This window comes from Poecile atricapillus, chromosome 23, assembly GCF_030490865.1.
Source record: "Poecile atricapillus isolate bPoeAtr1 chromosome 23, bPoeAtr1.hap1, whole genome shotgun sequence".
NCBI classification, from domain to species: domain Eukaryota; kingdom Metazoa; phylum Chordata; class Aves; order Passeriformes; family Paridae; genus Poecile; species Poecile atricapillus.
This window is the reverse complement of record NC_081271.1, coordinates 6,924,085-6,951,499: the sequence shown is the minus strand read 5'-3', so window position 1 is coordinate 6,951,499 and position 27,415 is coordinate 6,924,085. Positions and strand designations below refer to the sequence as shown.

Below are 27,415 nucleotides of genomic sequence, written 5' to 3'. Positions count from 1 at the left end.
ACAGCAGTGAGCTCAGACCCTCCCAAGGATGCAGCTGTGAATGGAGCAGAGCTCCCACTGACAATCACCTGGTTTGGGTGGTGACTGAACACTGCCCCAGTGCCCTGTGCTACCTCCAGCTCTGGAACACCAGCCATGTTCTGTTCCAGTCTTGGGAGAGACTTGGTCTGCATGAACCATAGTCTCCAAAGCCTTGGAAGACCATGGTTTGCTTGTTTTGAACTGCAAGACATTGCAGTGAGAGCTGGAGAAGGAGGGGCTGCAGCTTCCACAGGAGTGCCCAGGGCTGCTGCACCATCACGCAAGACTTGCTCTGCACCAGCCCAGAAGCTCTCACAACTCCCTGACAGAGAGGGAATTTTGTCACACAAACCCTAAAAGCTCCCAAACTCATTCCTGGTGGTCCCTGGTCCCAAGGAGAAATTTCCCACTGGAGGATAAGAATGAGACTGCTTGCCAGGGCTCACAGGCTTTGTCACAACTCCCACCAAAGGCCTGGAACTCTTGAGCTATTGCCCCAAGGGATGATGGAGATACTGAGAAAATTCCTGTCAGCAGCGTGAGCCAAACCATGCCTATTTCCACATCTGAATGTCCCAGGTTACTGGACATCCTTTGGGATTGAGGAGGAGGTTGTGTCCCAGAGCATGGATGCCAAGAGACGTTACTGCCCCATCAGAATGTTATCCTGGACCCTTGGCTGCCCGTGTGCCCAGTTACCCCATGTTTGACATGTGCCAAATCAGCCTTGGCCAGCCCAGAGTACTGGTGGCCTTGGCTTGCTGCTGTCAGCAGCTCTGTAAATCCTCTGGAATGGGAACCAGAGATGTTACACAAACTGAAAGGGACTTGTTCTAGAGAATTTCTTACTGAAGAGCAGAAAAGTGTAGTGGGAAGAGTGGCAGAATGCCTGAACTCAGGGCTGCAGCTGCCTTCTCCTAGGGAGGACACAGCTTTGGAGCAATTCGGCAGGTTCTGGCCAAAGCCACAGTCAGGGGCTTGGTTCTGACTTTGGAGAAGTCACTTGGAGAATGATGGCATTTTCTAAGAGGAGAGCTGCTGTTGTGAGAGGGATCCTCTCCAGTTTTGGCTGCCCTTAGTTAGGGAGTGGCTCCATTTACACACGCCTGGCTTGGGGCACAGCTCATCTGGCAGAACTGGTTCTGCTGTGGAAAGTTGGCTCCAAGTTGGCTTCAGGTTGTGGGCTCAGCTGGGGCTGTGTCCCCTGGGTGAATCTGATGTGGCTGTGGCACAGCCCCTGCTCTGCTCCAAGCTTTGCAGAGCTGGGCTGGTGCAGGGGTTGTGCTCAGAGGGGAGGAGATTGAGAGCAGCTGTCCTTAAAGCATTGGAGATATACAAAGAACTTGTCCTCGCTGGAAAAATTACTCTTTTGGATGTCTCTTAGCCCTCAGAAGTGTCTTGCAGGGCACTGTTGGCCTTGCCCTCAGTGTGCTTTTGTTGGGGAGGGGCTCCTGAGGTGGGTCAGGAACATGTCTGGGCTCTCCTTGCTGTGTAGGGCTGTTGTGTCTGGAGGATTCTCCATCTGGAGATTTCCAATCTTCCCTTGGCTCCCCCGATGTTGAGTAAGGAGAGCTTTGCTTGTAGGTATCCCATCATTAACCTCCAAATGCAGGGACAGGGCTCAGCTGGGTCACAGCTGCTGCCAGTCCCCAGTTTGGGGCTCTGTCCTTCCATTCAGGTCATTCTCCAGGTGGAGTTTGTGCCTTTGTGACATGGAGAATTCTGTGTTCAGGTTTTGTCCTGCAGATCTCCTGTTTCAGGATGTGTTGCATGTCTTGTCTGCAGGTTTGCAAACAGCCTGCAAGTCCCAGGGGAGGGCTGGATGCTTTCCATGCTTTCTGGGGTGATCCATGGGATGATTTGAGGTGATCCATGGGGTGATTTCCATTGCTGTGAGAGGGATTGCAGTGGGACCTGGGATCCACTGGGTCTGTCTGTGATACAAACTCCATCATGCCCATGGATGGTGTCAGTACTGGCTCAGGAGTGGTGCTGCTCAGGCATCCTCTGCTGTGGAGCTCATCTCCCTGGATGGTGTGAGAGGAAAAATGGGTCACTGAGTGTTCTCAGGTGCTAAGAGTGGTGTACAGGTATCAAAACTCTGAGTGTGCAAGAAGTGCCAAACTGTCTGTGCTGAGCAGTCCCTCTGCATTTGGTGACAAAGTTATTTAATTTCTGCAACTCTTCTTAATCGTATGATGGCTGCCACTTATTGAACTGGCTTTTGCTGTATGAGACAGGGCAGAACTGCCTCTGATAACTGATATCCCTCAGAGTCCTCCCTCTTCCAGCAGCAATTCTGACCAAAGCCCCTTTCTTCCAGCTGCCTGATGAGCAGTGTAACACTGAACTGTTTTTCAGGAAAAGCCATTCTGTGATTCCCTGATAAACTAAATCATGACACAGGGTTTTACTCACCCCATGCTGTTGGTTCTGGTGATGAAATCTGAGTTCTGCACTGTTTGTCAGATCAGGAGATTGAGCACAATTGAAAACTCAAGTCAGTTTATTCTCCTCCACCAGCCCTGTTGTTGTGATTCTGCCTCAGTGAGCAGAGAGGGACCTTCTCATGTCCATTCCATTTCTTCCATGAAGAATTTCCTCACAAAAAGGGTTGTTAAACATTGGAAGAGGCTGCCCAGGGAGGTGGTGGAGTCCCCACCCCTGGAGGTGCCCAAGGAGCACCTGGATGTGACACTGAGTGCTCTGGGCTGGATGACAAGACCATCAGCCATGGGTGGACCTGAAGGTCTCAGAGGTCTTTTCCAACATCAGGGATTCTGGGATTCTGGAATTCCAGACATACTTCTCTCTAACCACTCAGAGCCTTGAGCCTTGGTAATCATGATGTCATCTCTGGATCAACATTTCCAAGCTCAGCACCTCTGGCCTGGGCTCAGATGTTCAGGGTTGTTCCAGCAGCTCCTGCCCAGAGACCACTCTCAATGAGCAGCACTCATATTTTGCCAAAATTTCTGGAGCCTGGTAGAACTGGAGGAATTTTCTTGTTGTCCAGGACTCCCTGTTGTCAACAGAACACTTCTCCTTGTTGATCTCTTGTGACATCCCCCAGAGCTGCAGCATTTCACCCTGGAGGCTGTAGCACCAGTGGTTTCAGCAGCTGATGGAGACCACCCACCCCTATGTGCCCACTTTTAGCCATTTCCCCTGCTGGGTGGCACTTGCAGCATGCTCAGGTGATGAGGTAGCACCCTGAGCAAACAGCTTTTGGCTAAATCACATGTTGTTATGTTGTTGGTGTTATTGATATTATTTTTGCCCACTCAGGATAAAAGTTTCTACATCCTGCTGGGTCATTGCTCAGGGAGCAACGATGAGAAGTAGTAACAAACAATCGGATGTTTAATTCTCCTGGGAAATCCTGAGTCTTTGTGCCCCTCCAGCTGGAGCCTGGGGTACGAGAAACTGTGTCCACCAAGGACTGACATTGTATTAGCTCTGCTTAGAGCTTCAGGGGCCACATGGGACAGCCAGGGCTGGGCAAGGTGGTGTCAGTGGTGTCTGTGGCCCTGCAGTGCCTGAGCTGGTCACACCACGTCAGGAGACGCCTCTGTGAGCTGAGGTGCCTGGTGGCCAATGGGGCTGAATTCAGAGACAGCTCCTGAGTTACCTCTAACAGATCCAACCTCTTGCTGATCTCAGGGAACCCCAGATGTGTGAGCTGGAGACATGCTGAGGGCCCAGACTCATCCCACCCCTGGAGAAGGACTGGGGGTGTTCTCCTTTGGGAGGATGGAATGGGGAGCTGGGTGTCTGCAGAGACTCTCGGGGTGAGGGTTTACTGATCTGGATCAGGAGCCTTTAATGGCCACCTGCAAACCCACACTTACCTTTGGCCCCGTTGGGAGATGTGGAGCTCTCCCCTTTGGAGTTCTCTGGGAGTGGAGGAGGAGACTGGAACACCTCATTAGAGATCATGTGGCAGCGAGTGTCTCTCCAGGTACCTGGGGATCCCCAGCACCTTGGGGTTGCTCAGTTACAGGTGTTGGATGCCTCAGCTGGCAGCTGTGGAGGTGGCAGTAAAGACTGGGGCAGCCCTTTGGGATTTCTCAGTGTCACATTTGGCTCTGGTGACCCTGAGGTGGCCCTGTGTGAGCTGCAGCAGTCCCTGTGCTGTGGCTGAAGCCCAGGGACAGTGTGTCCCCTGCAGCCATTCCCTCAGCTCCCCTGGGAGTCCTGCAGAGAGAAGACAGGAGTTATTGAAATAGGGAATGTACCAAGGGTGTTTTCTGATCCATCTCTTGTCTTTTGGGGTAATTAAAGGTGATCAATATCAAAACATTAATTCTTCAGGGCTAAGCCCCACAGTGAAAGCAGAAGTGAGCATAATGAATGACACCTTCACTTTGGTTTGTTTTTATTTGGGGTAGAATGCTGGGATGTGCTGAACACTGTTTGGAGAGTCTCTACTCTGATTTTATTAATGAACAATGGAATTTGTTAAGAGTTTTCTGGCTTCCTTCTCTCTTGAGACTTGTAACCCTAACAAGCAGGACAGGAACTTAGATGGGAATTAACACAAACCAATCTGCTCAGGAAATCTGAGGGAATTTGCCTTTTTTTGATACTCATCCTCTTCAGTATTTGTTTCCCTTTCTTTCCAGGATCTGATCTTTGTCTCCATTGAATCTTTTCCAGCTGAGGTCTCTTCCTAGTCTGCTTCTTTCTTGTGGAAGAACAACCTTTGGAGCTCTTCCTACCAGTCACATTGCCCAGGCTGGAGATGGCTGAGTCCAAGAGTTTGTCTTGGTGCAGGTTGTTGTTCCCACAGTGTGGATCTGGTTGGGAATATCCCTGACTGGCTGAGGAACAATCTCCCCTTTGCTGGATTTTGCCAGGGTGGTTTTGTTCTCAGGTAGGAGGAATCCCTGCTGCTTCCTGGGCAGTGTGACTGGGCCTGACCTGCTGTGAACTTGTGCAGAGGAGACAGCAGGGAAAAGGGAACCTCCCCCATCTTCTCCCACAGAACTGCACCTGCATGCCCAGTTTTTCCCAGCTGGAGAGGGTTTGTACTTCTGTGTAGTGGATGTGAAGAGAATTGCCTTCCTTAAGCAGCTGGACATCCTTCTGTCTCAGAAAAAGCACATGATTCAATAAGAAAAAGCATATGATTCAATAATTACCAAGAGAGATATATTACTATGATTACATGGCCACTGACCTGGTATTTTTACCAATCTACCTCTCTTCACACACCTCTAGTCCAGGTTCCAGTAACCAAAGGAGAAGCTCCTCTCTGGCACAGGATCCATCAGTCCTCAGCTCAATTGTCCCAGGAGCATGAAAAAATCCTGAGAGCAAATCACATCCTGGATCCAGCCCAAGGATTTCTGGGGCTCCATAATTTTTAGTTTCCTTTGTCTTTCCAGTTTTGTGTCTCCACGTTGCGAGTTTAATGGAAGTTCCTCGGTGCCAGGTTTTGATAGAAGTTCAAACTGATGAAAAGTCTTATGAGGAAGTGATGTTTTATTGCAGTGTAGAAATAGAAGTGGAATGAGGTTCACCCAGCCTTAGATATGGAATGTTTAAGGTCCATCCCCAGACTGTTGCCTCTCATTCCTGCATACCAAGAGTGGCAGAGGTGTCTTCAGAGGGCAGGGCTTCCTTTCCTAGGAAAAATGTCCAAGACACAAAGGCAAGGTGTTGGAAGTACTGATTTCTTTCCACTGACTCCACAGATGCTTGAATGAGTGATGCTGGCTGGCTGTAACTTTGTGCAGTGAGGGCAGTGGAGACCAGAGTCCTTCATGATGCCTTTTGTGTGAAATTGTGCATATTATTCCCTGCTCTGTGCTGTGTGGAGGGGAACCCTTGGATTCATAAGGATAAATGTTTTATCTCACTCTAAGTGCTGCTGGTAGTGACCAAGTGTCCTTTCCAGACCTTTATTCTTCACATTTCTTTGGCGCAGTCAAAGCAACTCAGTCCATCCCATGTCTGGAAGTGCTGCTGTCCTGTGGTGAAATTTAACTCTTCAAATGTCATGGGTTTATTTAAAGAACTTACTAAAAATCACTGTTCTATTGGTCTGTGGCAGTGTCTGAAGGTGAGCAGTCCCTTTACAGAGTCACTCCCTGGTATTGTGTAGCAAAAATGTGTTTAAATAAATGTGGTTCAATCAGGGACTGATCTCCTGATCTCCAGGTAAAACTCCCCATCAGTCCCAGGGAACATCATCAGCCAGGCACAGCCTGGGAAAGCCCTCACCCTTTTGGATTCCATCCACTGCTAATGAAGCCTTTCCCATTTGTGTCCCATCACTGCTGACAGTAAAACCAAACAGGAATTTGGATTTGACTTTCCTCAGTCCTGGACCTTGCAAATTAATGCAGCCACCACTGCCTTGAACTGAGATCCCCATGCAGCCTCTGCAGGATTCAGCTGCAAGGATGCTGAGAGGAGACAGGAACTTTCAATTACATTAATTCCTATAACTGGAAGCACAGACAAACTTTGCAGTTCAGACCTCCTGTATCAGTCTGAAAGTTTTGACCATTTTCTAATTTGATGTGGTTAAAACATGGTACTGAATAAGAACAAGCCAAAAAAGGCAGGACCTTCAGATTTTTAAACAAGTGGAAGAACCTTCAGATGTTTGTATTTCTCCCGAGGTTCCAGTCCTGCCCCAAGCCAGAGGAATTCATATCCTTCCTCTGGAGTTGCAGGCACATTCTTTACCTCTAACAGGGATGATGACAGTGATCAGCTTTTATAAGAGCTTAGAGACAGCCAGTGTGAACATCCCCTGGGAGCAGGATGTCTCAGAGCTCTCATTAGCATTTCATAAACTGCCTATTTGTCCATCCCATCACTCCAGACAGGCCTTTTCTTGAGGAATCTGCCTGAGCTTCCCCAGACCATCAGCTGCTCTCACATTTCTGCTTCTACCACCTCTCACATCAAAGGATCCCACACTGTGGGAAAACCACCTGCTGTGTTACCTTGTCCTCATGATCTGGCAGATGGTTTCACTCCTGTCCACTCATTCCTTTATTTGGGGAACAGTGAGCTGGGTCTCTGTTCATTAAATTTCCACTTTGGACATGATCAGACATCTACCACCTCAATCCAGCTTTCATTTCCTGTCTCCTTTGCTTGTGGATAAACTGGATCTGGAATTTATTACCCTTAGTGCTCTTCACTGTGTCTTTTCCATCTTTCACCTTCTCTTTTTTGTGAGACAGAGAAATCCACTAGAGGTGCACTGTGTACTCGGTGTGGCAATGTGATTTTATCATTGATTCCTTCCCAGTAACTCTTAGTGCTGACACAGCAGCCTTGGCTGAGCACTCACAGGGTTCTGTTTGTCTCTGGAACAGGATCTGTGGTGATGAGATTGATGCTGGCACCATGACCATCCAGAAGGCCATCCAGCTCCTGTGCTCCTCTGATGACAAGTACCAGGCCATGGGGGCGTACTACCTGCAGCACACCTGCTTCCAGGATGAGTCTGCCAAGCAAGAGGTGAGCACCCTCCTGCAGGGCTCTGCTGCCACACCAGGGCTCATGCTGCAAGAGAGGGAAGGGACTGGCTTTCCTTAGTGCCAAGGATCCATAGGTTCCCTTGGTTTTTATGAGGGTGTTTTATTAGTCAGGCTCAGGTATTAATTAAGCAGATTTTTCAGCTGTTAATTCCCACTTTCTCACGACAGCAGCTGGTCAGGATTTAATGCCTGGAATAGTTTCTGGGTAGAGGAGGATACTGTTCCTGTTGTCACCACGACCTGCTGTGGCACAGGGGTTTGACAGTGTGGACGCTGCCATCCAGTGTGCTCTCCTGGGGGCAGCTGCACCCAATTCCACATCAACCTTTCACTATCTCAGAGCTGCAGGGTCAGAGCCAGACAAAGCTGCTTTAAGTCTCACTGTGACCTTTTCTGGGCATTGGTCAGTGACCCTGCAGCCCTTTGCCAGCCTTTTTCCCAGCCCTTTTCCAGACTGTTCCAGCCACCTAAGCCAATGGGTTAATTAGTGCTCATGTACAAAGATAATTTTGCACATTCATAGTAGTGGCTGCCCCATCCTGGAAGTGGCACTTGGAGCACCCTTGAATAGTGGAAGATGTCCCTGGCCATGGCAGGGGGTGGGACAAGATGAGTTTTAAAGTCCTTTCCCACCCAAACCCCTCAGTGATTCTGTGATACTTGACCACAAAGAAGCCCTTCTTATAGCACAGGTTATTTTTCTGATGCTCTTACTCCTCAATTCCTTTGCCACTGTGGAGCAAAGGAGGCAGACTGAAGGATGGATCTGCTGCAGCAGGGATGTCACCAAAGTTTATCCTCACCCTGGGTTAGATGCCAGCCCTGTCCTGGCACAGCAGAGGAGCTGGAGGTGCTGGCCTGGTGTGGCTGTGTCCCTGTGCACTGGCTGTGCCTGGGTGAGTGCAGGTGCCCAGCCCACGTTCAGGTGGCCCATTGTGGGGTAGCCACACCCTTTGTTACCGTTGCAAACCCTCTGTGAGCACTGGGCCGTCCCATCCTTCCCAGAAGGATGTGCCAGAGCAGGTCTGTGACTCATCCCAGCACACGCTTGTTTTCCTTCCCTCCCGAGAGGCGCTCGTTCATTGTCAGCAAACCTCAGCCGAGGGGGTGTTTGTGCCAGGATGGGCTCCAGGCAGGATCATGGCCAGTGCAGAGCACATCCCACAGCACCAACACCCAGCATTTGGAGAGGTCAGCTGCAGGGATTCACCTGCAGAGCTCCCTGTGCTGTGTGTGGTGTCCTGCAGCTCTGGGCTCCCTGCACTGCCTCTGGCTGACCTCGAGAGTGGTGACACTGGCCATGACCATCCCTGTGAGCCCAGCCTGTGATCTCAGGATGCAGATAAATGACCACAGCATGTCATTAGATGGTCTCTGGCACACAGGCAGGGCAGCATTTCCCCTCGCTGCAAACTGTGGAGGTGGATGGGAGTTTGCAGGAGCACATTTCCATCAGCAAAGGACTCTGTCCATGGCCATTACTCACAGACAACCACTCCTGCAGTTTAAGCTTTTGGCTCCAACCTTCAGGCCAGGAGCTTTGTGCTCATGACCTATGGCCTGAACTAGACTTGTCATCTCTGGCCCTGGTTCCCTGGCTCTGCTTTTCCAGCTCCCCCAGGATAGACTGTCTGACCCCTGGCACTGCAGGAGCACTTCTGGGTGTCCCTGTCCCAGCAGTGTCCTGTGCTATGTGCTGATGGCCTGTGTCTGTCCTGGTGCAGGGCTCATGGAGGTGTCTGTCCTGGTGCAGGGCTCATGTCCTGTGTCTGTGCCAGGGCTCCCTGCTCATGTCCTGTGTCTGTGCCAGGGCTCCCTGCTCATGTCCTGTGTCTGTGCCAGGGCTCCCTGCTCATGTCCTGTGTCTGTGCCAGGGCTCCCTGCTCATGTCCTGTGTCTGTGCCAGGGCTCCCTGCTCATGGAGGTGTCTGTGCCAGGGCTCCATGCTCATGGAGGTGTCTGTGCCAGGGCTCCCTGCTCATGGAGGTGTCTGTCTCAGGGCTCCCTGCTCATGGAGGTGTCTGTGCCAGGGCTCCCTGCTCATGTCCTGTGTCTGTGCCAGGGCTCCCTGCTCATGGAGGTGTCTGTGCCAGGGCTCCATGCTCATGTCCTGTGTCTGTGCCAGGGCTCCCTGCTCATGGAGGTGTCTGTGCCAGTGCTCCCTGCTCATGGAGGTGTCTGTGCCAGGGCTCCCTGCTCATGTCCTGTGTCTGTGCCAGGGCTCCATGCTCATGTCCTGTGTCTGTGCCAGGGCTCCATGCTCATGTCCTGTGTCTGTGCCAGAGCTCCCTGCTCATGTCCTGTGTCTGTGCCAGGGCTCCATGCTCATGTCCTGTGTCTGTGCCAGGGCTCCCTGCTCATGTCCTGTGTCTGTCTCAGGGCTCCCTGCTCATGTCCAGTGTCTGTGCCAGGGCTCCCTGCTCATGTCCTGTGTCTGTCTCAGGGCTCCCTGCTCATGTCCTGTGTCTGTGCCAGGGCTCCCTGCTCATGGAGGTGTCTGTGCCAGGGCTCCCTGCTCATGTCCTGTGTCTGTGCCAGGGCTCCCTGCTCATGGAGGTGTCTGTGCCAGGGCTCCCTGCTCATGTCCTGTGTCTGTGCCAGGGCTCCCTGCTCATGTCCTGTATCTGTGCCAGTGCTCCCTGCTCATGTCCTGTGTCTGTGCCAGGGCTCCCTGCTCATGTCCTGTGTCTGTGCCAGGGCTCCCTGCTCATGGAGGTGTCTGTGCCAGGGCTCCATGCTCATGTCCTGTGTCTGTGCCAGGGCTCCATGCTCATGTCCTGTGTCTGTCCTGGTGCAGGGCTCATGGAGGTGTCTGTGCCAGGGCTCCTTGCTCATGGAGGTGTCTGTGCCAGTGCTCCATGCTCATGTCCTGTGTCTGTGCCATGTCTCTCCCTGCTCATGTCCTGTGTCTGTGCCATGTCTCTCCTGGCCAGGTCTATCGGCTGGGGGGCATTGCCAAGCTCGTGGAGCTGCTCCGCAGCCAGAACCAGAACGTGCAGCGGGCGGCAGCCGGAGCCCTCCGGAACCTGGTGTTCAAGAACCCCACCAACAAGATGGAAACCCGGCGGCAGAACGGGATCAGGGAGTGTGTGAGCCTCCTCCGCAGGACAGGCAACACTGAAATTCAGAAACAGCTCACAGGTACCCAGAGTCTGCTCAGCTCTGCCAGGGCTCCGTAGCCTTGGTGCTCCCCTAGCACAGAGCGGGGATTTCCTGCTCCTTCTGCACCAAAGGGTGACCTAAACCAGAAGGCACAGGAGATCCTGGCCCTTCCATGTTCTCTAAGGGTTCCTCACTTCCTTAGTGCCTGTTGGGGAAGTACCTGCCCCGGGTCCCCCTCCCAGTTATGGTCACCCTGCCATTCCCACCTGGCCCCTGCTATTCCCAGGGATGGCCAAGGGAGCTGCCAACCCCAGCAGGGCTGGCTGGGTTCCTCACTGGTGCCTCACCTTTGCCTGAGGAATTGATGGGTGTTTTTTGGTGCAGGTCACCCTCAGCTGTGTCCCAGGTTTTATGTGCAAGCCTTTCCAAGATCCCTGGAGAGATGCTGTCCCCTGCAAGTGCATGGCAATAAACAGCAATTTTGGAAGGAGGGAGGATGCTTAGATGCCCACCTCCACATGGACCCATCCTACCTGTCTCCCATAGGGTTGGACAGGGACTGGGGTTTTGGGCAGCCTCTGCACCCTCAGCTCAGAGGAGTGAAGGGAAGAAGGATTTTGGTGCTGGAATCACCCCGACCTAAACAAAGTACATAATGCACACAACCCTGTGCTTGAGTTTGTGTCCCACCTCCTTCCTAGGACTGCTCTGGAACCTCTCCTCCACTGATGAGCTAAAAGAAGAGCTGATACAGGAGGCTCTGCCCGTGCTGACAGACTGTGTTATCATCCCTTTCTCGGGCTGGTCTGATGGCAGCTGCAACAGGACACGAGAAATTATTGACCCAGAAGTGTTCTTCAATGCCACAGGGTGTTTGAGGTGAGTCACCAGGCAGGGACTGACTGCAACTGTGTCTGTGGGCAAAAGCTGAAGCCATCTAAATCCTCTTACAATGAGCTGAATTCATGCTCATTACAATTGTGTTAATGAAAAATTCTCCTTGAGAAAGTGCTCCTGACTAGGAGAAGATGCAGAAAAAAATCACGTGTAAAATACTTTTCTAGTAGCTTTCTATTTTTAATAATTTTGTTATTGCTAAGTCTCTTCTCAAAAAATATGGAAGTTGTTTTGTGCACCCATCAGTGAAACCCAGCAGTGTTTAGCTCAGACCAGGAAACTGGACAGATTTTGCCAGTTTTGAGGCTTCCAGAGAAAACAAACTGGTTTGGGGTTTAGGTGAAAAAATTACAGAATTCTCTATGTGGGAAAACCAAGCATTTTCCCACTTCTTTTGGTAAGTGTTTTAGTAGAGAGCAGTCCCATTGCCCTGGACTTTTCCAGGCTCATTTCATCAGGAGATGAAGCAGGAGGTGCAGACTGAGCCCAGAGTTATTTATTTTGTTCACGGGAAGCCAGAGCCCTTTTGTAGAGGATCTTCGCCCTGACTTGCTGTTTCTCCTACCTTCCTCCTCCACTTGGATGTGAGCTCCTTGTCTCAATGGGAACAAGTGGGGCAAAAAACCTGCCCTGTATAATGAGGTGCTTTCATCAAGGGAAGCTCTCCCCGAGGGAGGCAGTGCCAGCCGCGCCCTTCCCAGACATGCAGCTCGCAGGAGCTGGAGCTGCTTATGAAACAAGAGGCTGATCATGGCAGGGCCTTTGGAGACCTGATACCATCGGCTTCTGTGGCTGGGAACCGTGTCTGGGAGATAGGGAGTGCTGCTCCCTCCTTCCCTGTCCTGGAAGGCAGCTCCCCCGAGCAGCTGCAGCTCGAGATGTGTGGGGTACGATAGGTATGAGCTGCTCTGCTCTAAGGCCATCCCAGCCTACAAACACCATGAAATATCCCATTAAAATGGGGTGAAAAAAATGGCAACAGCTTGTAAAGAGCCCGTGGAGTTTAGCTGAAGGTAGGCTCTGCCTCCTGAGATGGATCCCAGCCTGTGGCAGCAGTGCCCAACAGCCCAAAGAAGACTGGCAGCTGCAGGTCAGCCAGGGAGTTCCAGAGGCCTGGAGGAGCAGGACTGAGGAGCAGGGACAGTGAGGGGAGCTGGGGCTTGGATTCACAGCCCCTGCTCCAAGGGCTGAGCCAGGACTGCTCTGAGTCACTGCCCTGCCACATCAGAACACAGGGATGAGAACAGCCCTGGCTTTGCCCTGGGCCCAAGCCATTGCTGCTCAAGCATTTCTGGATTGCAGATGAATCCATGGTAATGAGGAGGCTGCAAATCACAGTGAACATCAGATCCAGTTCTGGAGTGCCTGCAGTGAATATCTCACAACCACTGCCAACCTCTCTTTGTTTTTCATTTGCAAGCTGTAAGGCAATAAAATAGGGAAGGAAAAAAAAAAACAATAAAAAGCCAGAACAAAACAACAAAACCCATATCTTGTCACTGGAAAAGCTCCCCTGTCCTGACAGCCACCAGTGTCCAGGAAGCCATTTTGACCTCACAGATGTGTCAGTCCCTCTGGCCAGAGCCATTGCTGTTCTCCAGCATCTCCACCCTGTTTCCCACACAGACCTTGCTGCTGACCTTAGGTAGGTCTGTGCTTACAACCCTGTGCACCTTCCTGATGATCACAACTCCAGATGTCAGACTTTAGCCAGTCTTCCCTTTGGAAACCCCTCTCAGGAGGCAGTGTCTGTGTAGTAGCACATGCCAAGCCTCTGAGGCAACCTCCTGCTGGTGATTGTCCCTAGGAGGGTGTCTTCTCTACAGAGCTCCTTGCAGGACATGTTCCAGGTGAAATCAGTCCTAAAGAGAGCAGCAAGAGAGCTGTGCACTGCTGCAGTCCCACCAAAGGCCTCCAGAACAGGAGCAGTTGTTCAGCTGAAGCTGCCAAAAAAATGAATTTAATGACAGCCATGGGCAGAAGAGAGTTAACACATCCTCTCTCCTTCCCCTGCTGTCTGTGGCTTCCTCAGGAACCTGAGCTCTGCAGACATGGGGCGCCAGACCATGAGGAATTACCCCGGCCTGATCGACTCTGTCATGACTTACGCCCAGAACTGTGTGGCCTCCAACCGCCCTGATGACAAGGTACCAGCTGCTTCCCTGCTTCCAGCCCTTAACACTTAACAACTGCAGCCCTGGCAATGCCTCAGCATCCCTTTCCAACAAGCACCACAGGTGGCTGGACTCTCTGGCTGCTCTTGTGCTTCCAAACCCCAGTGGGATCTGTTGGAGGGTTGTGTGTCCTCAGCTTTCTGGGCCTGAAGTAGAGCTGGGCTTTACAATTTACAGTTTTACAGAGGAACAGTAAAATACTTCAGCTCCTGAATCACCAGGATCCTTCCCTTCCCCTTCCCCAGAACCTTCCCCTTCCCTGGAACCTTCCAGCATCTTCATCTCCATCTCTTGCTCTTTACCCCCCACATCTCCTCATCCAGCAGGACTCAAGTGTATAATCCCCAGCTTGGCACCAAGTTCAGCATCTCTCTGCCAGTCCCCTGACTGTGACTGATGGCTGTGTGTGAACAGCACTTGCCTTGGACAAAAAAGTGTTTGCAGACACCTTTTGGGTGTAACCCTCAAAGTTACCAAAGTTATTTTGAATTCTTTCCAGATTGAGCAAACCCTTCTTTGCAGGGAGCCCCTTTCCAGGAGCACACACAAAACACAGCTCTTTGGAAATGTAACCACAGGTTCTAGTGTTGGTTATGGGTATCCAGCCAAAATTCTCCCTTGCTCTTCCTATTGGGCACTCTGGCATCCAGAGAAAAGAGCCTTAAAGCCTGTTCTTGATAAAAATTGTCACCTGATCTGTAGCTGTGACTCAGAGAGAGTCATTGGAAATCACCTCGGGCAAGAGGGGGATTTCAAGGTTTGGAATTTCATAGTGTGATCCAGCCACTCTCACATTCTCTTTTCTTGTTTGCCAACTTGTCTGTGGCAAGTGAGGCCTCCCAAAGTTCTCTGGGTCAGCAGCTCACTGAGATCCTTTCTTCACATCTGTTCCAGCTCCTTCCCTTCCATCCCTCACTCCCTGAACCAGGCTAAGGAGCATCTGTGGTGCTAAAAAGCTGATTCTATTATTATATAAAGCTGATTAATATTATTATTATTATTATTATGGCCCAGTCCATGTCCTCTCTGGTGCTGCCCCATAGTTTTCTGCCTAATGTGATGTTTGCATTTTTCAGTCTGTGGAGAACTGCATCTGCATCCTGCACAATCTCTCCTACCGCCTGGATGCTGAGGTTCCCAACAAATACACCCAGCTCAACCACATGGCCCGGAGTGTTTACATGGACAAAACTCTGACGGGCTGTTTCAACAGCAGGAGTGGCAAAATGGAGGTAGGATGTGCCACAGAGGGGTTGGGAATGTGGTGTTCAGCCACAGGCAGGGGCTGCAAGGGAAGAGCAGGATCTCAGCTCCCTGTTGTCTTTGCAGAATGATGAGTATGGGGTCCCTCTTCCCGAGGAGGATTTCAAGCCCAAAGGCCCCAGCTGGCTGTACCACTCAGATGCCATCCGCACCTACCTGTCCCTGATGGATCAGAGCAAGAAGGATGCCACCCTGGAGGCTTGTGCTGGAGCTCTGCAGAACCTCACTGCGAGCCGAGGGCTGGTAAGAGCTTCCCTCCCCTTCATGTGTGCACCGAAATGTGTCAGCAATTCCATGGAATCAGTCAGGAAGGCTGGGAAGAGCTCTGAGGTCACTGATCACGGTCACTTCTCAGCCATGAAACAGAGAAATGTCCTCCTTAAACCTCAGGGCAGCACAGCCAGTCTCTCCATAGTGTTTGATCCAGTGGGGTGTTTATTAACTCCAAACTCAGGGTCTCATGGGGGGCTACAATCTGCATCCCAAGGATCTGTCCCAGACCCATACACCGGGTTCCCAAGTTTCCCCAGTCTGTTGGTCACATTGCCAGCAGCTGCTGGCACTGGCACCCCCCCCAGGGCAGCAGTGAGGGTGAGCCCAGATGTGCACCCATGGCCAGATGTGAAGAGAGGCAGGGGAAGGAAGGGCTGAGCCACCACCCGTGCTGTGCTCCAAGGGGAGGTGGCTCTAATGACAGGGTGGGTTGTGCTGTGGATTGTGGCTTGTCCACACCTCAGAGCTGCCTGTAAAATAGCTGTGACATATGTCCTGACCCATGGGCACGCAGCGTGGAGGTGCCAGGGGCTGGGTGATGCTGTGGCACCGTGGGGGACACGTCACAGCCGCGGCTCTCGGGGCCCACGTCACTGCCCCGGGCACGTCCTTGCAGGCTGCCTCCCCTGGGACAGCCCCTGACTTGTCTGTTTGTGCCCAACTCCATCACTCCCAGTTTAAATAAGATGGATGGGGAGATAAAGAGATAATGATTCCATAGGTAGGAGAGGTGTGTCACGTGTGGGGAGTGTCCCACCCAGAGACACGGGTGACTCACTCAGAGCCTTCCCTGCTGGCATGGCATTAACCTGCCAACTCTGATGGCCTTTTGTCACAACCATTTCCATGCTAAATAATTGGGAACCTTGACTTTTGGCAGTTTAACTAAGCAGCAGCACAAACCAGAAGGTGGAAAGAGGCTGTCATGTATGGGCAGAGCTGGTCAGAGAAATGGGGCTGGAGTTTTGTGCTCCAGGGGAAAAAAAATTCAGCAATCTACAACATTGCACAAGGGACAAACAACCAAACCCAGCTCTGACAGTGCAACTTAATTCAGCCTCCTGGAATGGAATGGCTGAAATTTGTCTGGATGTGCAGAAGTGGCTCCTCCCCTCAAGAGTCTCACTCCAGCTCAGAGCTGGAGCTGGAGTTGCTGAGTTTGCTGTCATTTGATGGAAAAGGAATCTGGGGATGAGCTTCCACATTGTAATTGTTGACTGGAGCATTCCTCCACCTCTTTCCACACCCCAGTCTTGCTGGTGTGAATGTGAAACAGGGCATATGTTTTCCAGCCTCTTCTCTCCATTCCCATGTCACTGTTCATGGCCATGTGTCTCCTGCAGCCTTTCTGGTGGGGCAGTAGCTGAGAAGTTCAGTTTAAGTGCCGTCAAAAAGGGCAGTTTGCTCAGGGGATGTGCTTGAACTCATCTGCCCTGGCTGCATCCTGAGATCTTCTACTTTTACAAGCACAAGATCACATCTGAGTTGAATATTTTTGGTCCTCAGACTGTTTTTTAAAGCCATGCACTCTCTGTTCCTGCTCCCCAAGAGCCCACTGTGGCATGGCAGGGAGCTGTGGAGGGCCAGGCCAGGGAGCTGCCAGGGGGTTGTGAAGGGCAACATGGACATGAAAGCAAAACTTCTCCAGCTTTTGGAATGTCACTTGAGTGATCAACTGCTGCACTGGGGCTCCAGAGGACAGCAGAGCCAGCTGCATCACAGCAGATGAGAGGCTGACTTTTCAAATGTCACAGCATAATGGAATCATTCAACTTGGAAAAGCCCTCTAATATCACAAAGTCCAACTATTCAGCCATGTTCACCACTAACCCATGTCCCCAAGTGCCCCATCCACATATTTTTGAATGTTCCCAGGGATGGTGACTCCACAACTGCCCTGGACAGCTGTGCCATTGCTTGGCAACTGCTTTGGTGAAGAATTGCCCCAACATCCAATCTAAAGCTCCGCTGAGGCAGCTTGACATCATTTCCCCTTGTCCTGTCCCTTGTTCTCTGGGAGCAGAGCCTGATCCCCTGCTGGCTGCACCCTCCTGTCAGGGAGTTGAGGAGAGCCAGAAGGTGCCCCCTGAGCCTCCTTTTCTCCAGGCTCCCATAACTGTGGGGGAGAGAGGTAAAATTGACAGGGTAAGTGGGATTATGGCAGCAGGAGAAAGTGCAGCGCTCGTTTTATGGTACAGTCACATTCCTCCAGCCCTGAGCATCACCCAGCTGTTTTCCCCTGGCACTGGAAGTCATGGGCATCTCTGCTGTCCCTCAGATGTCCAATGCCATGAGCCAGTTGATTGGGATGAAGGAGAAGGGGCTGCCCCGCATCGCTCGGCTGCTCCAGTCCAACAGCTCCGAGGTCGTGCGGTCTGGGGCCTCTCTGCTGAGCAACATGTCCAGGCATCCTGTGCTCCACAAAACCATGGGTAAGTCCTTCCCCCGTGCTGGATCCCAGCTTTCAGCTCCATGGCATGTGCCCAGCTCGCTCTGTAAGCCCCACAAGGAGACAGCCAAGCTCCAGAAGTGGGCAGGGCAGTGTCACTTCCTCTGGCCCCATGACAGTCAGCAGTGCTGTGGGACACATGCTGTGCTTCACAGACAGTGACAATCCTGCAGGACCACGAGGGTGGCAGTGCTTTGGGAGCTGATTTGACCTGAGTGCTTGTGGCCCTTCCAAAGGCCTGCAGCCCTCGTTTTGTCTTGGAAAAATCCCCCCGTGATGCCATTGCTGTGCAACACCTCCAGTGGCTCCCTGCAGAGATAACTCTGCTTGGTGTTAACACAAATAGCATAACTCACTTGTGGCAGATTGTGTTTAATTGTTGATTGGAACATTCCTCCACCTCTTTAGCTCACCAGGTGCTCCCAGATGTGTCCCGTCTCCTGTCGTTCCAGTCTGGAAACACCAGCAGCTATGGAGAGATCATGACTTCAGCTTGTTACACTCTGAGGAACCTCATCATGTCCAACCCCCACCTGGGAAAGTCTTACCTGTCCAGCAACTTGCTAAATAATGTAGTGAGCCTGTGCCGGAATGGGTGAGTGTGGGGCACGAGGCAGGGGCAGGGGCAGAGCCAGGCTGACCCCAGAGCCTTCCAAACACCCTCTGGAGCCAAAACAGAGCATTATTCCTTCCTCATAAAGAAACTGGGCATGCTGGTGGGCAGAAACCCTCAGCACTGGTTTCTTGGAAACAGGCAGGAGCCATCAGAGTGGGGTTTGCAAAGGGATGTTTGGAAACTTTCTGGTTGAATTTTAGGAAATTCTGAAAAGAACTGAAGCACCAACATCTCAAATTCTTTTAAAAATAGTACTTATTGAGCTTATGAAAGAGAAAAGTGACTTTTTACATGAGCAGGTAGTGACAGAACACGGGGTAATGGTTTCAGACTAAAAGAGGAGACATTAATACTGGATATTAGGAATAAATTCTTCCCTGTGACAGTGGGCAGTCCCTGGCACAGGTTGTTCAGGGAAGCTGTGGCTGCTCCATCCCTGGCAGTGCCCAAGAGGCCAGGTTGGACAGGGCTTGGAGCAGCCTGGGCCAGTGGAAGGTGTCCCTGCCATGGCAGGGGGTGGGACTGGATCATCTTCAAGGTCCCTTCCAACCCAAACCATTCTGGGGTTCTCTGATCTGTGAAAAATTCCACCCCTCAGAGCAGGGGGTGTCAGTGACTTCCTGGCTCCTGGACCTCTCTCAAACCTTGTCATGAAGGTCAGGTCTGAGGTTCAACACTGCAGGTACACAAAGATTGTGCTGGACTTTCATGTGCAAATCTGTTCATCTTTTTGTTAAATCATCCTCCTCAAGATGCAGCTCTGGGAGAACATACACAGGAATTATTTTAAGTACCTCCCTGGTCTACTCCTGTATTTTACACCAGCTGAGCAATCTCATCATATTTTACCTCATTCTATTTTGGGACTTGGTTTTCTGTCCTGTTTGTTATCCATATTCCCTGCAGCACAAGCCTGTCAAGCCTTGCCAAGTTCTGTGTTCATTTCTGGCCAAAGTGATGTTAAACTTCCATTATCTCTGACCATGTTCTCTCCTTCCTAGGCTTTCATCTCTGCTGCCATCTGTCTTTGTTTTAAAATGCCTTAGACAGGTAACCCATTGTTTTCTGTTGTGAAAATCCATTTGCATGCCTTCATCATCCTTTGATAAAGCTCTTCCAATCCAGCCCTTGTTCCAGGTCAGAGACACTCGCAGTCATTACATGAACCTCCTTGTTTAGTTTGGGCCTGGGCCAAGGATCATCACTCTATTTGCTGCTTTTATTTGCTTCCACTCTCCAACGAGCCCAATTACCATGAAACCCAGCCCTCTCCTAAGCCCTCCTTGTTTTGAATGGTGTTTGCTGGTGCTGAGGTCCTGCTGTGGCTCCCTCAGAGCAGTGCTCAGTAATTTGCTGCTCCAGCACAGCCTTGCCCAAGCTGGGCTGGGAGCACTTTAATTGCCTTGGCTGCTGGGGATGAGCTTTGTTGGAGGTGAGCACTCACTGAATTCATTCCTGAGCTGTGAGGAATTACCAAACTCTGGAGGTGTCTCCAGTCCTGCCTGGATCACAGAGTCCTCCCAAGGAACTCCCCAGTTCTTACAATGTCCAAAACTTGAGCTCTTCCTTTGCCTCCATCATTCATTTTTGTCCTCAAAGATTTTTATGCTTTTCGATTCTTAGGGAAAAAGAGAATATCCAGGACTAATCTTACTTGTCCCAAGCCATATTATTTCAGGCTGCTCCAGTAGAGCAGATGTTGGAGAGACTTTCAACTCTTGCTGCATCACAGGGTGAAAATAAACACGAAAAATTAGGGTGGGATTTGTTCAGTCCTACATCAGAAAGAGCCTCTCCCCTCCACAGTGGAAATCAGTAATTCCCCACTTCTCCTGGGGCTGGCTGAAGCCCCCAGATCCCCAGTGTGGTTCTGAATGTGTCACACATCATCAACCTCCTCCTCCTCCTCCTCCTCCTCCTCCCCAGCACCACAGGCAGCAGAGAGAGAGAGGGGAGCTCAGGGGTGACCCAAAGGCAGGGAGGGCCCAGGGACACCCTGCACCTTGTCAGGATTCTGCAGTTTCCTCTGTCAGCCTGCCTCAGTTCCCTGTGGACATTCCTGACCCAGCCCAGGGACACCCTGCACCTTGTCAGGATTCTGCAGTTTCCTCTGTCAGCCTGCCTCAGTTCCCTGTGGACATTCCTGACCCAGCCCAGGGACACCCTGCACCTTGTCAGGATTCTGCAGTTTCCTCTGTCAGCCTGCCTCAGTTCCCTGTGGACATTCCTGACCCCCAGGCTGGGTTTGGTGTCTGCTCTGCCCCCCTCAGCCCCTGCCCTGCTCTGAGCTGGGCTGTCAAGGCAAACCAGCAGCTCCACCTGCTCAAACAGCCTCAGCTCAGAGCTCAGCAAGGCACTCCAGGCTCCAGCCCAGGGACTTATGGATCTTGCCCTTTCCCATGTTCTCCTCCCTTCCCACGTTTCTTTCTCCTCGTGTTTCTCATAGCTGGATTCTGACTGAAAGGCAGAAAGTGTTCAGCAGTTTATCTGATGGATGTGGTTTATTCTTCCTGGAGCATCCCAGTTGAGGAATTGTGTCTCCTGCAGATGCTCTCTTCTATGGCATGGGATTCATGGACAAATGGGGTTCCTTCAGTCTACATCATTTTTAATCCAAGTGGCCAAAATATTGAATATTTCCTTCAGTTTTTGATGGTGTTTCTGAAAATCAAGCCACTGGATCTGATTTGTTGGGGTGTTTGGCTTCCTTTTCATTTTTCTTCTCCAGCTGTCTGAAAAACATTTCTCTACTCATTTTCAAGCAACATAATTTCACTAATTAAATTAAATTTCTCCTCATTAATACTACTGGCTGCACTCAAAGCTTTTTTCTCTCTCCCTGTGCTTTAGAGCATCATATTTGCAGTTCATCCCTTTACCATGGATTTAGTTCTGTTTCTTATTGTTCCTTCAATTTTCACACCTTTACTGCTGCAGTTTTATTTTGCAGTTCAATTCCACCACAGCGTTTCACCAAAATTAATATTTCGAGGAATTCAGGTCTGCTCTTGATTATTCCCTGTGCCAGAGAGTCCTTCCCATCCACACATTCCAAATTTCCCATTTCTTCCAAAGACTGCACCTTGATATCAATTTTATAATCTCTTCACAATCTGAAGAAATCCTTGTTGTGGGAATTCATTGTCATTCTCAGTGACACACATGAAGTTCTTTGAACTTTTTTTCCTCTGAGGAAGGATTATTTCTCCCCATTATTCGATATTTATGGATAAGATTCTTGTCTTTTTTGCCCCCATTCTGTTTCTCCCCATTCCCCACCATCTCCTTCTGACTGTGTCTTGTTTGTTTTGTTGAGTCTGGAGCTGGGTGACTCCTGCCATCACCACCAGGGGACATCTTCATTGCCTCTCCACAATTTCTCATGAATAATTCTATTTGTAAAACACAGACTGTACTTAAAATCAACTTTGTTTTTCAGGCAATTTGTTATTAAGGAATTTTTCCCCCAGATCAGCTGTCCTTGGTGTTCTGCTCTGTGTTATCCACTACTATATTCACACTGTTTTGTTTGGGATGTGCTACTTTATCACATCACCGCTCCACCAGCTCATATTGAGCTTCTCAATATAATAATACCTAAATGAGAGCAGTGAGTGCTGTAAGAAACAGTCAGTGCCAGTCCTTCAGATGAAGAGTTTAAAATCCTTCTGCCTGAATTCATAAATGACTCAGGTAATGATGCTGGTAATTTTGGCTTGAAAATACAAAACTTCTGAGGTGTTCTCTAGAGACATAGTGGCAAAAAGTACATATTTAGTATCATTAGAAGTAAATTATTTCAAAAATAGGAGAAAATTACTCTGGCTTAGGAAGAGAGAAACAACTTGAAACTACAAATCATGGAGAGTTCAGTTTGTGCTTTGCCCATCTGATCACAGCTACCCTTGGGTTTGTAGGGATTTAATGGCTTTTCAGCCACAGACAACATTTCAGGCAAAAAATGTTTTAAAACATTGTCATTCTGTAGACAGAGCATAACCAATCTCTGGTTATAACTAGAGAAGAGATTTGGCAATAAAACCTGTTTTTTTCTGTCCCAAAGCGTTGCTCACGGATTTCTGGCTGTCCTCCAGCCCTCTACACAACACCAGGAGCTGCACAACACCTTTGAAGTTTAACTTAAACTCCATCATTTCTTTGGTAACAGCTGCTGTGTGTGCCCCAGAAATGCCCCAAACCTTACTGGATGTGTTCCATCCCCATCCTCCCACACTCCAAGTGTGGAGTTGATGTCCCAGATTCCTCACTGGCCCCATTTCTTGCGGGCTTTGGGACTATTTGATGAATGTTTTGAGGACACAAGGCTTTGTGGAGCTGTATCAGACAGGGAGCTTGGTCCTGTTCCTCACCATGGCCCTGGGTGGGACAGGCTGGGGCTGCTGCCCTGAACCCAGAGCAGAAATGTCCCAGAGCCAGGAGATGGGAATGGGAGCCAGCAGGGAGGGGATATCTGGGTATGAAATGTTCCAGAGCTATGAAAGGTCCTGCAGTGAGTCACGGTTTCGAGCTGTTACGTGAGCAGGTATCTGTTCCCTTGTGCTGACTCAGGGCTCTGGGCTCCTTGCAGATGTTGTTGCAAAGGCTCCCATCCCTCGTCCTCTCCAGGCAGCTCCGAGCCCGCTCCTCTGCCCCCTCCCAGAGGATCCACCCACACTGTCCCTGCAGACTCCAGCAAAGGGCTGGCACCGTTTCCCTTCTCTTTCCTCTCTCACATTTCAGACTCAGCTCAGTTTTATGCTCACTTTCCCACTCAGACACTTCTCTCTCTTTCATTTGCCCTGCTCTGGTCACAGTTGTTGTCACACAATATTGCTGAGGGAGCAGGAGGCTGTTCCAGTCCTGTTTGTGGCTAGCCAGGCTCCAGCTGGGGCTGGATTTGTCTCTGCAGTGTCTGTGGGGTGCTGCTCTGTGCCTGCCATAATCCTCCTGTTGCTTTCATCTTCCCAGCTCCTGTCCAAAGGCTGCTGAAGCTGCTCGACTTCTCCTGACAGACCTTTGGTCCAACAGGGAGCTCCAGAGCGTGCTCAAGCAGGTAAGAACAACACTCCTGCTTCTGGGAGTCAGGAGCAGCCCTGGGTTGTTCCCTTGCTGAAGTGGGGATCTGCTAAAGGCTCTGATCCAGAGGGGAGCAGGGCAGGACCCAGGAGCAGCCCACGGCACTTGGGCACCTGCCTGGGACCTGAGCAGGTGCAGGGGTCACTGCTGGGACCCCCTTTGGAAGCAGAGCAGATGGTGACGTGTCTGTCTGGCACCTTCCTCCCTGGGATGGTGCTGGAATGGTCCCCAGCACTGTCCCCTCGCTCTGGGCTGGGGCTCTCTGGGTGTTTCACCCTCATTCAGGGGATTCCGTTCATTGCAGCCCAGCAGGTCCCAGCAGGTCCCTCCTCTCTTTCCTCCCATTTTCTTCTGTGTCCATAACCCTGCCCTGTGCTTACATCCCCCTGCAGTCAGGGCAAGCTTTCAAACCAAGAGGAGACGAGGGGTTGGGGTTTGCTTTGCTCCCTGCAACAGAAGCTGGGAAAGTGCAGAGCCAAACATGCACTGAGCCAGCTCCAGCCCCAGTCCAGGTCCCACCTGGAGCTCCCAGCTCCCAATTCCCAGCCCCAGCTCCCAATTCCCAATTCCCAGCCCCAGCTCCCAATTCCCAGCTCCCAGCTCCCAATTCCCAATTCCCAGCCTCAGCTCCCAATTCCCAGCTCCCAGCTCCCAATTCCCAGCTCCCAGCTCCCAATTCCCAATTCCCAGCCTCAGCTCCCAATTCCCAGCTCCCAGCTCCCAGCTCTGGCTGCTCCCAGCTCCCAGTTCCCAGCTCCTGGTCCCAGTGGCTTTCTTTGAACAAGCCAGGTTTTTCCAACTCAAGAGCAGCAGCAGAACCTGCAAAGAGTTCAGGGCCAAATTAAAGAGAAGGAGGAATCCCTGCAAGGGGAGCAGCTGGAGCAGAGCATCCAGGTTCTGTTTCCATGTTGACAGTCAGGGACTCTCTGCACAGGGGCTGGGGTAGTTTTGTGCCAGGCTCTGCTCACAGCCTGTTCCAGCTCATTTTGGTGTGACTGAGTCACTCTGGTGTTCACACAGAGGTTTATTGTGTAAGTCAACATCAGGGGTGGAGGATGGGAGCCTGCAGGTGTACATGCATCATGCAAAGACTTCTGCTCTTTTTCCAGGGTGAGGAACTAAATGAAACAATACTCAGTGAATGATTAAATAAAAGTTTCCTCCAAAACCCTGGAGGGGTCCAGCTCTGGGTTGATGGAAGGCAATGCAAGGAAAATCAACCTGGTCTGGAGGAAGGTGTCCCTGCCCATGGCAGGGGGTGGAATGAGATGAGCTTTCCCTTTAGCCCAAACCATTCCTTGGTTCTGTGGTTTCATGGAGTTCTTCAGTGAGGGTGACAGGGCTGACAGAGGAGGTTGGCTGGGAATGAAGCACACTTTGCTCAGTAGCTGCTCTCAGTGTAGAAACTGATACACACTCACTGCACTTTATGTTTCTGCTTTTCCAGCAAGGCTTTGATAAGAACATGATGGGATCTTTAGCTGGAACAACCTTCAGGACTCTGTCCTCCAGATTTTAGAGCCTCACCATGCACATTCAGGCTGCAGGTAAGAACATGGCCCTTGTGGTGGATCTGGGGCACAGGAATCCTTTGAGATTGTTGTTACTTTTGATCACCCCAAAAGTGCATTTGTGAGATTTTCATCCCAAATCTTCCCAGCCCAGTCTGTTTCTATGAGAGGGCAGAGGCTGTGCTGTCCCTGGGCCCAGATGTTGCCCTCACAGCCCAGCTGTGCATTTTGGAGATGCTCAGCACAGATGTCACAGGACAGACACAGCTGCTGGGCTTTCCTGTGCCTCTCCCTTCCTTTGCCACACAATCACTGATTCAGTGCATTTTTCCAAAAGCTGATGGGTGAGGCTCTGGGATTCTCCCTGGCAGTGCCCTCACTCCTGAGCTTTGAGCAGTGTTATCCAGACAGTGCCAGCACCTCCATGGCTTCAGCCTCAGCAATTGTTTGAGCCCTTAATCCACCTGTCAACCTCAGGTCAGAACTGAGAACCACATTCTGCCAACTGAAAATCCCAATAGAGAATCCTGGGAACAGAAACCATGGGCAGAACTTCCAGGGTATCATTATGGGTTTATATTCAGTCTGAGATGAGGATTTAACCCATCTGGCACTTTTCATTCATGATTCCCACTGAAGGGAAAAGCTTTAAGCACTTTGAAAATACCAGAGGTCTCTTGGATAGTGTCAGAGGTGATGAAGAGGGAATTATTTGCTCCCTTCTCCAGCATGGTCCTTGTGATCAAAGCAAGAGAAAACAGTTCCAAAGCCCCTTCCTTCCTTCCTTCCCTCTGCCCAGGAACAGATTTCACTTCCTGCTTTGTGGGGATGTTTTCACTGGGACTCTGAGGAGAGTGGAAGTCCAGGGTAAAGAGCTATGGGCAGTGGAGAAACTGCAGTCAGGCTCAGCTAAAAGGTTAAAAGTTGGGGTTTGCTGTAATGAAAAGATCTCTTGAATGCTTTAATTGTCTGGGGGTTTGCTTTTTCTTTGTTTTATTTTTTTTTCCATTTCAGAATTTGGAGTTAGTTCATGTCCAGGAAGAACAACACTTCCATGATTCCTTTAGGATGTTAAAGATGTAGAGAGTTTCTGAGTTCAACTCAACTGTAAAGCAAACCAAACACGTGGATTTCATGTGGATGACACTGATATTTTTAAGCATTTTCTTCTTTTTAGGGGGGAGAAGGGACTTTTATATACTTTCTCGATGTCAATAATTATTTTTTTGCCAAGAGTGTGTCTGTGTAACTCTGGGTGTGATGTTGAGGTGTGTGCAGGCAGCACACACAGAGCACACGTGGGGAGCAGGATCTTCCTCCAGCTTGGTCCCCTGTTTCCCACCCAAAGTCAGGGTGACTGTGCAGTTTAACCCCTTGCAGGGTTTTATTCCAACTCCACCCTATCCATGCACCAATCACTGCCATGCTAAAAAATTGTCACAACATGGTTTTATTGACAAACAAAAAATGTCAATTTTAGGTGGAGTTTCCCCTTTGCATCTGTCCATTATTAATAGATACACACAAGGATTCTCTTCTTCCCAGGGCTGGTTATTCCTCACAGTTATGAGCAAGGGCTTCTTCTCTGCTTAGGATTTTTCTCTGAAAATTGTTAGCATTTTCTTTCCTGTCACATGAACTCTATCTCAAGAAGCAAACTGACACCTGCAGATTCTCTCCCAAGCCTCCATCACCCTCCCCTGGAGCTGTTTGTGAGAGGACAATTGGGACACAGCTGCAGAGCTTGAACATTACCAGGTCCTGATCCATTCTGAGCATCAGAACAATTCCAGCTCCTGACTGTACCTGGACAAAGGTGGTATTTGAGAAGTTAAGCAGGACAGACCAAGTGTTCTGTCCCTGGAATCACTGACTGCCACAGGAATGAAAGAAGGGAGGGATGTGGCCTCTTTAATCATATTTTGTTTTTACTGATCAATGTAAAGAACTGGTATTAATGTGCAAAGGAACGTGAGCACTTGTATGATGTCAGGTTTGGAAATGTTTTATTTCTTGGGATCTTGAATTGCATTAATCTGCCTTGATACTGAGGCTGTGATGAGGAACTGCTGAGCTCATTTCAGAGCAACTCAATTCTCACAACCTTCCTCTCTCCAGAAGAAAAATATCCTTCCCCTGGAGGGGACACAGCTCAGGTTCACAGGGAGTGAGAAGCTGAGGCTGTGTTTGCTGCCTGGGGTGGTTGTTGTTCCTCAAAGGGTGGAGGGGAACAGGGCCCTGCTTTTCAAACATCAGGGGCTCAGGAGGTGCTTGGGAAGGATGGGTTATGAGCTTGGAAATGGAAAAGCAGTCTGAAGTGAAGTGTCAGGCTCCTGAATTGGTGGGACTCAGGACACTCAGCTGACATCCACAGGGTGATTTGTGCCCACTAAAGAAGCCCCTCTGAAGGTCAGGTTTGCTCTGCTGCAGGTCCAGGTGAGCCTTGCTCGTCCCCATTTGGAGCACAGGGAGCTGCTGCCCACACAGGGAGATCATTTCCAGCTGCTTTTCCTCCTGGGCTGCCAGGG

At 50.5% G+C, this 27,415-nt stretch overlaps 1 protein-coding gene across 1 annotated transcript in view; it reads left to right on the top strand.

Annotated features, from left to right (window-relative positions):
• PKP1 (plakophilin 1) overlaps positions 1 to 26,410 on the top strand; it is a 47,104-nt gene extending 20,694 nt beyond the window's left edge. Inside the window, exons 4-14 of the mRNA XM_058855870.1 lie at positions 7,362 to 7,506; positions 10,460 to 10,667; positions 11,330 to 11,507; positions 13,558 to 13,672; positions 14,776 to 14,931; positions 15,029 to 15,205; positions 17,514 to 17,667; positions 18,093 to 18,279; positions 23,269 to 23,353; positions 24,824 to 24,923; positions 25,902 to 26,410. Coding sequence (XP_058711853.1) covers positions 7,362 to 7,506; positions 10,460 to 10,667; positions 11,330 to 11,507; positions 13,558 to 13,672; positions 14,776 to 14,931; positions 15,029 to 15,205; positions 17,514 to 17,667; positions 18,093 to 18,279; positions 23,269 to 23,353; positions 24,824 to 24,895 — 1,477 coding nt within the window. The 3' untranslated portion in view covers positions 24,896 to 24,923; positions 25,902 to 26,410. The remainder of the gene's footprint in view (positions 1 to 7,361; positions 7,507 to 10,459; positions 10,668 to 11,329; positions 11,508 to 13,557; positions 13,673 to 14,775; positions 14,932 to 15,028; positions 15,206 to 17,513; positions 17,668 to 18,092; positions 18,280 to 23,268; positions 23,354 to 24,823; positions 24,924 to 25,901) is intronic.
• The last annotated feature ends 1,005 nt before the right edge of the window (positions 26,411 to 27,415 follow it).